Source organism: Asterias rubens, chromosome 14 (genome assembly GCF_902459465.1).
Source record: "Asterias rubens chromosome 14, eAstRub1.3, whole genome shotgun sequence".
Classification (NCBI taxonomy): domain Eukaryota; kingdom Metazoa; phylum Echinodermata; class Asteroidea; order Forcipulatida; family Asteriidae; genus Asterias; species Asterias rubens.
Window position 1 is genome coordinate 4964038 of NC_047075.1, and position 12965 is coordinate 4977002.

The following is a 12965-nucleotide window of genomic DNA, read 5'->3' on the forward strand; positions in this document are numbered from 1 at the left end:
CAGCCTCAGTTTATTTCATTTTATTTGCCAGCAAACATGAAAAAACACCAGTACTAAAAAATTGCACATCAAAGATCAACAAGAATAAGCAATACAATGGTTATATGAGAAACCAGTTTGGTTACAATGAGTTGGAATGGAGTAAAATCAAGATGACCACACCGTGATAAAGGTCTACATGTAGTCTTGCATTCACCCTGTAATTGCTTGTTTGTTGTAGGCTGTGGATTTCAACATCTTTGAAGGGATGGAATGCCATGGTGTTGCTGTAGTCACCATTAGTCAGGGCAGGATAGTGTGGGAAGACGGACAGGTAAGCTCAACGGAATCTAATATTCATTTTGGTTTCGTACCCATACATCGATATTTGTTAGCACTGTATACTCGGTTCTTTCCTTAGTCCTTTGAAAAGTAATAATAATAATATTATAAGTTATCACACAAGCGCGAGTGGAATACGGAAAAATATGGCGCTTCTGCGTCCCATGTTCAGATATGGGATATGGGACGCAGTCGCGCTATGTTTTCCGTATTTCCACGAGCGCGCGTGTGATAACAGATTTATCTTCAAGCAAACTTGGCGCGTGACATAGAACACGCAAGACGCAGGTAGTGATATTAGCCGTGCAATATAGGTTTTTAATCACCACTCCATTCTGCCAATCTGATTGGAGGATTAGCGCGTACTTGAAGATAAAGTCGTATATAGCGTCGGTATCCGCAACAAACAGTTGTCCATGGCGCTCGCTCATTATACATATAAACAGTTCAAAAGAAAGGGACATAAATAATAATAATCATAATAATAATAGTAATAATAATAATATATAAATAAGTATGTTGAGAATCGCTGGTCAACATTTAACTTCGAGTTTTGAGGGCATTTTTAAAAGAAGATTTTGCAGTCCTGATGTGGTAAGGAAGACTATTCCACACCTTTCCCGCAGTATCCAAGAAAGAACATGCTCCCCATGTGTTCTACAAGGTGACGTTGATCGGCTGATCTTGGGTTACTGCGTGAAGGAGCATATTGAGTCATGAGATCTGACATACATGTAAGGATGGGTGCGATGATTTGAAGACCAGCAGACTGAGTTTGTAAACTATGCTTTGCCCAATCGTCGCTCGCACTCGCGCGTTCGATGCACGCAAAACTTGAGTGTGGTACAGGAGTTGCCTCGAGTGATTTGCGAGTACAAGTTCATCACTGTACATGTATGTGTATATTATTGTTCTCTTTACTATTATTAATTCTGTTTACAGCTGCATGTAACACAGGGAGCTGGTCGTTTCATTCCACGTCCTCTCCATGCCCCAGAAGCCTACAACAAAATCCTGATCAGAGATAAGGTAGGACTTAAGTCAGTGAACAAGTCAAAGGTGTAATAATACTATATAATAACACGTGCTCTAGGCAAGGAGTTTCAAAAAGATGCAGTACGTGGAATACAGCTGTTGGATTGACTCTTTTTTAGAACTTATGTCAACAATTACGTTATTGCTTTAAAGACAGTGGACACTATTGGTTAATGTCAAAAACCAGCCTTCTCACTTGGGGTATCTCAACATATGCGTAAACATGATTAAGTAACAAACCTGTAAAAAATTTAGCTCAATTGGTCGTCGAAGTTGCGAGATAACGATACAAAAAACTTGTCTCACGAAGTTGTGAGCTTTTCGATGCTTGATTGCGAGAACTCAAATTCTAAATGTGGGGTCTCTAAATCAAATTCGTGGAAAATTACTTCTTTTTCGAAACCTACATTACTTAGGAGGGAGCCGTTTCTCACAATGTTTTATACTATCAAACTCTCCCATTTAATCGTCAACAAGTAAGGCTTTATGCTAATAATTATTTTGAGTAATTGCCAATAGTGTCCCCTGCGTTCAAATAAACAGTTTTAGTAAAGACGATGATGATTATACATTGTAGCACTGTATCTATACTCGCAGGTCAACCAGCCTATTAAGATAGAACGTGAACCCTACGATGGCCCAATCTGGACCCCAGACGGACCCCAGGCCCAGAAGTACGTCCCCAAGGGAGCCCAATCTTCACCCGAAGAGTTCAACGGCCAACGTGGTGCCAGTTCCAAATCCAGTGGGCGGGATCTACACAAGTCTGGCTTCAGCCTCTCTGGTAAGGCCTGATTTAGGACTCCTTATCCCTATAGACGATGTGACCTCGAAAACCATAACATGATTCCTGTGCATACCACCGGCAAATCCTTTGTGTTTTGGCAGCCAGATGGCAAGTGTATGCAATCTTACCATGAATATGTGTCTTTTTGCCGGGCGAAACATGATGTGTTCAGTGTTTTTTCAACAGAGGGCAGTTTGAATGTAAACATAGGTCACATCGTCTATAGATGGGCTGCAATATGGGTCACTGACAGCCATCTTTGGTGTATTTACACGTGAAAAGTGAACAACAGTCTCGCTTAGCGTACACACGTGCACTTTTCCAATAATGAAGTTGAAGTGCTTTGGGACCGCTTTCGGGCTGTGATACAACACTTAAAATAAACTAATAATAATAAGACTTGTAATGCGCACATATCCACCCTGCTGGGTGTTCAAGGCGCAGTAAAACCAAAAACAAAACAAAAACAAAACACAACACAAAGAAAAACAGACACAACAAAATTAGTCATTGAAAACCTGTGACATAAGATAAGTTTTGAGAAGAGACTTGAATTTTGCGATACAGAGACAAGATTGAAGATTAAGTGGTAGAGAGTTCCAGATGCGTGGCGCGGCTGAAGAAAATGACCTGTCACCCCATGAGTGTCGGGACTTGGGTTCAATGAGGAGATGTATAGAACTTGATCGAAGATTCCTTGATGGAGTGTAAACTTGAAGCAGTTCAGAAATATAGTGGGGAGCCTTGCCATTAAGAGCTTTGTGGACAAGCGCATTTTATAAAGGTTGATTATTATTAAGCTTAGTTGTGTATTTGGCAAATATGGATTGTAAAGATGAAACTTTGTGTTTGTCTTTGTTTGCAGGACGGCAGCATGATGATACTGTTCCGCACAGAAGTACACACAAGGCTCTAGCGCCACCTGGAGGCAAATCCAGCATCATGTTCTAAAGGATCAAGTCATAAGCAGCAAGAGTCTGTTCCTTATAATGCTATTTTAATATTCACCAGCTAGCGCGTCGGTTTCTCACTTTTAGCTAGTCACAGTTTTACAATTTTCTCAGCGCATACTGATCGAAACGTCGAGTTGAAATCTATGGTTCTTTTCAGAACCACCCCAACTCATTTAGAGACAATCATTACATGGTGTTACCGCAAACCTTTCCATATCATATTTCCACCATGCAAAGTTCCAAATCCTACTTGTTATGCAATCTGTCGTATATCCAAGGAAGAATGTTATTTTGAGTCGGGGTTCCAGAGAACTCCTTTGAAACCATTGGCTGCAATCTTCACATGGAGAACTCCACTTGTTTTGTGACGCAAAAAGTGTAGGCGAGGCATTGCTGCCTAAACCTCTTGAACTTTGGTTTCTTTTGTGTGTTTTTTCCTTGCTTTATTGGGGGTCGGGATGGGATTTAACAAAACAAATCTAAAACAAATTTAGAACACGTATCTTGTGGGGTGTCATGGCTGAGCGGTTAAGAGCATCGGATTCAAGCTCTGGTGTTTGACCAGCAGAGTGTTGCGTCGAATCCCAGTCGTGACACTTCATACTTAAAAATTGGGGAGGTAGTACTTTCTGCTCTACCGGCCAGGCTTCGGACTGATGATACCCAAGCCTACAATGTGCATCCGTATGGACTTTAAAAGGGGTATGTCAGCCCTAGGAGTAGGTGGCAACGGCCTCTGGACAAAATAACAATTGTAGCCCACACCTTGAAGTGGCCTTCAGGCCTTGTGTATCTGGCGACATGCATAAAAAAAAAAATTTGAAGATGACATCTTAGTGAGGTGGCGTATGGCTCTGTATGCTTTTGGTTTTTCTATTTACTGAATTTAAGCATCCATTTCATTGAGCTTCATTTCCTGACTGGCTACGACTTTGCTAAACTCTGTGCTTTGTTATGCATCTGCATAGTCACTGGAAGCCGCAGTCAAAGTCTTAACGGTATCCAATCAAATCATACAGGACATTGATATACCAAATTAAAAATGGATTAAGGAAAATAATATAAATTTATGAAAGGCACTTCCACTTTTATATTCTTCAAATTTTTATTGATCACGATGTTTTATTAGTACTTATAGGAGTCGTATGGTATCACTGGTAGACTTTAAGACAATCATGGCTACTTAAGGCTTTAAGTTTGAGGATGAAAACTATAACAGGTAGACCTACATGTGATAAATGGCTCTGAGATTTACAAAATCACAGATGCCAAATTATTCCTCTCTTCTTTTTTTTTCGAAATAAAGTTGCTTTTTCTGTAAATAATTGTTTTCTTTAAAATATATGCATTTTTTTTTAATCCTTGTTGTTTTGTTATGTTTTTGCTGCGTTGAAATATTGAATATGAATTTGCAAGTTGGTTAGACATCGATACTTGGAAACCATAGATGAAACAACAAGCGCAGCATATTCATTCATTTCAAAATGACACTTCTTTTTGAAAATGTAGAAAATACAGCACAATTAAATCTGCATTTGACTCTGAATTTCAAAATGACAAGTTGAATCATCTTTAAAATGTTTAAAAAACATTTGGCATTATGGAAAATAACCGGTGCAAGAATGTACTTCGATTTCATGTGAGGCAACGAACGCATTTGAATGCGCAGTGTAGGCAGTTTCCAATCAGTCTCAGGCTCCAAACTTTGTCTCTGGTGTCTGAGGCAAATCTGTTCCTGCAGACTCTGTCCCCGATAGGGAATATCAATATAATAGGGAGTAGGTTGATTTTAAAAGAGGTTGCTGTGAAAAGAAATCAGCACACAATTCGCCGTATGTGGGACAGAATCCCCCTGCCACACCGTATCTGGCGTGGCTTCCAGCTTGGCTTCCGGTCTGGCTTACCTCCGGCTAAGCTATGGCTTAGTTCTTGGTTAGCTCTGGCTAAGCTTCGGCTTAGCTCCAGCTTAGCTCCAGGTTATCTCCAGGTAATCTCTGGGCTAGGTCTTTCAAAACTTGAGTTGTGTGCATTTGTTACAGTTCATCAATATTAAGCAGTGCACAGCTTAATGGAGCCCGTCTGAGCCGGAGAACAATAAGCTCATGTTAAACAATTACCCCAAAGAGGCCATTGGTTCCAATTTACTCGTAATCATCTTGGTACAAACTCCATGTTTTGCCAACCAACAGGGTCTGTACGCATGCGTGAATGTAATTAGCATATTTCATGGGAAGGGTCCATTGCTTACTTGTTTTGGCTGCACTAAATAGTGGTCCTTTACACACACTGTAGTTAACGCACGGCTCACACTGTAGTTAGCACTAGGCTATTTAACATATCGGTGTTTACTCTTGATTGTAGCCTATTGTTGAACCTTGACCTCAATTTTGTTTCCACCGGTACTTAATAATTGTACATTGTATAATGCGGGTTATCATTTCGCCATTTAATTTAATCTTTTAATTCCGAGTGGTAGTCTTGTCTGAAAGATTGGGGTACAGTGTCCCACATGTAGATCAAGTGGCTACATGGAATTTGGTAATACTACGGAAGCCCATTTGTGCCATGGTTTGTGTATTTTGTTTGATGAGGGTTTGGTTAATTTCTTAGATAGTCATACTATATATGATGGCCACTTATGCAATATCCAGCCACAACTTCAAACTACAAATTTTAACCTGTAACAATTGGGACTCCGCCAAATACAAAAGAAAACCTATCGGCCAAATAGATCTTATGGTGTGGCCATCTTGATTTTCTCCTTTTTAAATTAACTCAATGTAACCAAACCGAGGGTGGAAGGAAATCAGAGTCTGGTTCCTTTTTGTACAAAGAATATCAGCTACTACATGTACATGTAGGTACAAAGAACTTGACCAAGATTATGGCAACATGATAATGATCCATCTGCGAAAGGACCTTATATGCATTGACGTCACCTTTAGAAGCAAAGCGATGAAAAAAGAAGAAGTAAAACGCCATCTATGAGGGCGCCCTACTTGAATGATGTTATATGCATAAGTCTATCTGTGGTGCGAAATGTGTCCGTGATCCCACCGTATGATAACAATATCCAGAGTCCAAAAGTGCAAACTTAAAAAGAGTGCTGTAAAACTAATTGACAGCATTTTGTTTGATATGAGCTTAGTGATAAGCCTGTATCAGTTTGGCAATAATTATTTCAAACATTCAGTAAAACAACGCAATTGTGCAAATAGTGTTGTTGGGTTGTGTTAACTTGTACTAAACCATGGGAGGAGAATGGTACTTCAAACGCTTTCATAGTCCTGGGCTCGATTTTTTTATTTTATTTTTCTTACAGTGTGTTTGTTAAGTTTATTGAAAACAAATTATGAACCACAGTGCACCTTTCCGAGTTATTGGTTTTTAGTCGAGATCATTCCTAAAAAGGGCATTACAGAAAGAGAAGAATCTTTTTTTCATACAAGAAGGTTTCTACTATAAAACAAGTTGTTGATTTTATTAAGTTCTCATGACTTAAAACATGCATTGGAAGTGTTTGTTGAACGCTGCCAGGAGACACTGTTTGTAAAATGCATTATGAAGGTGGCCTTAAAACTATGTGCGCCGTGATAGGGAAGTGAGCTTTTTAACTTTGTGATTTGGTAACCAAAATGTACAGGTCCTTAATCCTGCATTTAGTTTTCTTACTCAATAATGATCAAAAATGAAATCCATGCAGCAGTTTGTGGGTTATTGTTTATATTGCTTCATACTCCAACAATGTGTCAAGAAATTTCATGTCCCAACTCATGTTTGCGGAGACTCATTGGCATAATGCAATCTGACTGGACATGCGTCTATGACGTCATATTGTTTGCTAAATAGTGTCTGCAGTTAGCGTGCATCGTATCATGTTAGGCAAGTGTTTTATTCCGGCAACCTTTCACTTGAGAAACTGCATACCAATGACTTTCCTGTTGGTAAGCTCAAGGTTGGCTTCAACAAACTACTAATGGGCGCTAGGTGGCAGCAGACGTACTAGGTACATTTCCGTTGTTTAGGTAGTGCTGAGCGTGCGCACATGACCGAGAACATTGGATTTTACCTGGTAAGTCTGCTGCCACCAAGCGTCCCTAAAAAATTCGCATTATATTAATATATAGGGTTACGGACCTGTACTTGTTAACCGTGACGTTTGTAATTATTTCATTGTCATTTGTGATGAGATCAGATATTGTGATATTGCAGGGGTGTGTCCTTTAGTGTATGTTATAATATCCATATCAGTGTCGTAGAGTATAAGCTATGTGTGGGAAACTATATTATTATATAAAAAAAATCAAGCATGTTTTACCTGACCAATAATCAGTCGACAGCATATCAAGATTAGAACCACATGTATATTGTAATTGCATTTTCCTGATGTTCTGTTTCCAGTCTTCTCATTGGCTTGCCATAGACCTTTTCGCAAATACCATTGCGCAAGCGCAGACTGTTGAATGAGGTGCATTGTGGGATAGATATGGATCAAGTTTGGACACCAGCTCGAACACAATGCACCTAATTCCAAGCTTTACGCGCGCGCCCCAGTATTTGCGAAATTGTATATGTGGAGATTTAGGTGACACACACGCCCTCTGTGTTCTCTTTACTAATTAATAGGAGGATGGTGTAGGGCGCCACCTATTGGAACCAATAAGTGCATTGGATCTGGAATTTAATTGCATTGTCAAAAAACATTGATGCGCTTTGCAATGTGTACGGATGTGAAGTTAAAATACAAAACAAATATAAGTGGGGTTGTATCAGTGCAAAAGTTGCTGTAAATAGCTGGGGTATTAAAAGGAAAGAGCTGGGCTACAAAAAACAGATAGACTGTTTCCCTAAGAACGAGAAAATGAGAATTTTGACTGACTCTAAAACTGATGCAGTATCTTGTGTAACATCGTTATCCAAGATACTTTACTCACAGAATATTGGTTTATGAAACAGTAAGGTGATTGTAGGAGTCTAATTTTTGATCTGTTAAAAAAAATGTTCATCTGCAAGAATTGCCTTTTCCTCTCATTTCCATTCCCTAACATTAAACCTGTATAAATGAAGAATATTGCATGCGATGTTTGTACCTATGTCCCATCAATCAATGTATGGCCAAATTGTGATGGCTGTCAACAAACAATTCCAGCTTTTAGTGTTTTGCGTGTGCATGATTACCGTATTATGAAGTGTATTGTCTACATTTCTATTTGTTGTAATGTTTGATTATGTGGTAATCATCCGTGTATTGAGAAGCTGTAAACCTGTGGCACAGAATGGCGTGAGCGGAACTTACTTTGTCTTTGTAATGTAAAATTGATACATTTGTTGTTAAGAAATCAAATAAAAGAAAATCGTCTGCCAGTTAATATGAAAAGTAACCTGTGTTAATCAGTGTGTTGTTTTATTTTGTGTTGAGCAATAACAGTGTTCTTTAAAGGCAGTGGACACTATTGGTAATTACTCAAAATAATTATTGGCATAAATCCTTTCTTGGTGACGAGTAATGGGGAGAGGCTGATGGTATAAAACATTGTGAGAAACGGCTCCCTCTGAAGTGCCATAGTTTTCGATTAAGAAGTAATTTTCCACGAATTTGATTTCGAGACCTCAGATTTAGAACTTGAGGTCTCGAAATCAACCAACTAAACGCACACAACTTCGTTTGACAAGGGTTATTTTTCTGTCATTATTATCTTGCAACTTCGATGACCAACTGAGCTCAAATTTTCACAGGTTTGTTATTTTATGCATATGTTGAGATACACCCACTGTGAAGGCTAGTCTTTGACAATTACCAATGGTGTCCACTGCCTTTAAAAAATAAGTAAACACGGCCCCAAGTAACTTTACAAACCAGCACAGATGTTTAACTTTTTGTTTGCTCTTTTATCTTGACACTATTGGTAATGGGAGACTTTGAGGCGCTAGGTGGCAGCAGACTGATTTAAAATTGTTCATTCTAGGGTACATGTATAAAATTAAACTCGAACGCATGTAAGACTAGTAGCGGCCCAATGGTAGAGCTCCGGACTCTATACCAAATGGTACGGGGTTCGAATCCCGATCTTTGTTCTTTTTCTGCGCTTGAGAACAAGGGTTTACGCGGTGCCCTGTGGCAGAGGAAAATCCTTGCTCTACACTTCATACATAATTTGTGAGTTTTACTACGTTTTGGTTTAAAGTTATTTATTCTTAGATATAACATTTAACTCGAACGCAAATTGAGTAAGAGGAGACGTTGCCCAGTGGAAGGGCTCCAGACTCTACACCTAAAGGTACGGGGTTCGAATCATGGGTGTTCTTTTACTACGTTTTGGTTTAAAGTTGTTTATTCTTAGATATAAAATTAAACCCGAACGCAAATTGAGTAAGAGTAGTAGTGGCCCGATGGAAGGGCTCCCGACTCTACACCCAATGGTACGGGGTTCAAACCCCGAGTGTTCTTTTACTACGTTTTGGTTTAAAATTGTTTATTCTTAGATATAAAATTAAACCCGAACGCAAATTGAGTAAGAGGAGACGTTGCCCAGTGGAAGGGCTCCAGACTCTACACCTAAAGGTACGGGGTTATAATCATGGGTGTTCTTTACCTACGTTTTGATTAAAAGTTTTTCATACGAAGGTTTAAAAATAAACTCAAACGAAATTTAAGTAAGAGGAGACGTGGCCCAAATGGAAGGGCTCCGGACTCTACACCCTACGGTACGGGGTTCGCTTCCTGGTCTGTGTTCTTTTTCTGCGCTTGAGAACAAGGGTTTACGCGAAGCCCTATGACAGAGTAAAATTCGGCTCCTCGACCTTAATTACACCTATGTATGAAAATTCAGGCGATTTAGAAAACAACAATTTCGGCCGATTTTGGAAAAAACGACAAGGGGGGGGGAGTGGCTTGCCGTTTTTTCTACCTCGAAAACTTTTTCTCTCCGAATTGCCTCAAAATTTAACCATGAAGTTCTTCATCTGATAAGACAGTCTCCAAGTTACAGGTTGCTGGAACGTTAGGATGGGTCTCAAATGTTCAGTTTAATCTTGATCTTAAACCGTCGTTATATCCGAATTAAGACATTATCTCAAAAAGTAGCCATCGTAGACGACTAAAACCAAGATTGTCCTGCTCCTTGACCTCAATTTCACCTATGTATGAAATTTCAGGCGATTTGGAAAACAAGAATTTCAGCCGATTTTTGAAAAAACGACAAGGGGTAAGCTTGCCGTTTTTTCTACCTCGAAAACATTTTCTCTCCGAATTGCCTCAAAATTTAACAGTCTCCAAGTTACAGATTGCTGGAACAATAAGATGGGTCTCAAATGTTCAGTTTAATCTTGATTTTTAACAGTCGTTATATCCGAATTAAGGCATTATCAGTCTGGTATCCTATTGTTGGTCTTATAACCAATGCTTCGTACTCAGCAATTTGCCGCGTACACATGTATTCAAAATGGTCTCCAAGCAGGCAGGTTCTGGCTCTCTCCGTGGATGATTTTGAGTATTTTAGATGTGGTTGTTATCTGCAGTGAACTGTTCAGGCAAGACTAATGTATATTCGTTGATTCTGATTCAAAAGTACGTTTTTCATCCCTCTCAAGTACACCGATAACAGCAATTGTATGTGATTTCTATGTTTGTGTTGCATGGTAGCCATACACTACGTTTAGCCAATGCATGCTCTCGTTGGTGGGTCTACTCATAGGTGTACTCTATGGGCAATTGTTCACAACACAATGTGCGATGGTGCGTTTTCGCTCCGGATAATTCTGTTATTCAGTATAGGTTTTTGTTTTCCTGATGATCATCCAGGAATTTCTTATTGTATCTAATTATTAAACTGCAGACGTTTGTACAAAAAATGTTTCGAAATGTATACTTAGAATTGGCCTCAACTGTGGCACGATGAATAATGGTAACTTCACAACATTGTCAACATTAATTGTATTATTTACACATGCACATACACGTTTTAATTCTTACAATGATTTAAATAAAATTTAGCATATAATTTGCAAGTGTAAATTTCCTGTATTTTGTCGTTACTTGATTTTAAGAGCAGTTTATTATGTGAAAGTTACACAAATAAATTAAAAAAATCTAAATAAATCCGTGCCGTGTCTTTTCTAGATTTAAATTACTAAGATTATAAATAATTTATTTCATGTAAATATTTATGGTTTTGTTTGCCACATAAGGCCCCCCTGTTTGGATATCCCCCCCCCCCACACCCGCCCGATTTGCCCCGCTTCTAGAGACTTATTTAATCGCTGATATTTTCTCAGTTAAATAGGCTCGGTTTACTCCCGTGCATTTTATTTATCCCAAACACCGTCGAATTTGTGCATGCTTCAATTCTGTTGTACTCAGTCACAAACATTACAGTCATAATTCATTGTGTCTTTTACCTGCATGGGTGACTATACTGTGGCCTGTGGAAGTCATGCGCTATTTATACGTTTTGATTTAAAGTTGTTCGTACTAAGGTTTATAATTAAATCGAACCCATTGTTAGTAAAAAGAGCGGTGGTCCAGTGGACGAGCCCCGGATTCTAAACGCAAAGGTACTGGGTTCGAGCCCCGGTGTGTGTCTTTTTTTCTACGCTTACAAATATTGGTTGTCGCAGTACCCTATGTCATAGGGAATTCCTTGCTTTACCTGGTAAATAATTTGCGAGTGGAAGGCATAATATACAAAGTTTTGATTTAAAATTGTTCATTCTAGGGTATAAAATTAAACTCGAACGCAATTGATGTAAGACTAGTAGTGGCCCAATGGTAGAGCCCCGGACTCTACACCCTATGGTACGGGGTTCGATTCCTGGTCTGTGTTCTTTTTTCTGCGCTTGAGAACAAGGGTTTACGCGGTGCCCTATGGCGGAGGAAAATCCCTGCTTTACACTTCATACATAATTTGCGAGTGGAAGACATAATTATCATACGTTTTGATTTAAAATTGTTCATCCTAGGGTATAACATTTAACTCAAACACAATTTATGTAAGAGTAGTAGTGGCCCAACGGAAGAGCCCCGGACTCTACACCCTATGGTACGGGGTTCAAATCCCGAGTGTTCTTTTAAATACGTTTTGGTTTAAAGTTTTTAAAAATAAAGTAAAGGTTTAAAAATAAACTCGAACGCAATTTAAGTAAGAGGAGATGTGGCCCAATGGAAGGGCTCCGGACTCTACACCCAAAGGTACGGGGTTCGAATCCTGGGTGTTCTTTTACAAAGTTTTGATTTAAAGTTGTTCATACGAAGGTTTAAAATTAAACTCGAACGCATTTATATAAGAAGGATCAGTGGCCCAGTGGAAGGGCTCCGGACTTTACACCCAAAGGTACGGGGTTCGAATCCTGGGTGTTCTTTTTACAAAGTTTTGATTTAAAGTTGTCCATACGAAGGTTTAAAATTAAACTCGAACACAATTTAAGATAAGAAGGACCAGTGGCCCAGTGGAAGGGCTCCGGACTCTACACCCAAAGGTACGGGGTTCGAATCCTGGGTGTTCTTTTACAAAGTTTTGATTGAAAGTTGTCCATACGAAGGTTTAAAATTAAACTCGAACGCACTTTAAGTAAGAAGGACCAGTGGCCCAGTGGAAGGGCTCCGGACTCTACACCCAAAGGTACGGGGTTCGAATCCTGGGTGTTCTTTTACAAAATTTTGATTGAAAGTTGTCCATACGAAGGTTTAAAATTAAACTCGAACGCACTTTAAGTAAGAAGGACCAGTGGCCCAGTGGAAGGGCTCCGGACTCTACACCCAAAGGTACGGGGTTCGAATCCTGGGTGTTCTTTTACAAAGTTTTGATTTAAAGTTGTCCATACGAAGGTTTAAAATTAAACTCGAACGCAAATAAGTAAGAAGGACCAGTGGC

The 12965-nt window shown here is 39.3% G+C and overlaps 1 protein-coding gene across 3 annotated transcripts in view; it reads left to right on the top strand.

Annotated features, from left to right (window-relative positions):
• LOC117299460 (dihydropyrimidinase-like) overlaps positions 1–3262 on the top strand; it is a 63062-nt gene extending 59800 nt beyond the window's left edge. For all 3 annotated transcript variants that reach the window (XM_033782999.1, XM_033782998.1, XM_033783000.1), the window contains 4 exons: positions 221–313; positions 1264–1350; positions 1954–2140; positions 3009–3262. In XM_033782999.1, the coding sequence (XP_033638890.1) occupies positions 221–313; positions 1264–1350; positions 1954–2140; positions 3009–3094 (453 nt within the window). In that variant the 3' untranslated portion in view covers positions 3095–3262. The remainder of the gene's footprint in view (positions 1–220; positions 314–1263; positions 1351–1953; positions 2141–3008) is intronic.
• The last annotated feature ends 9703 nt before the right edge of the window (positions 3263–12965 follow it).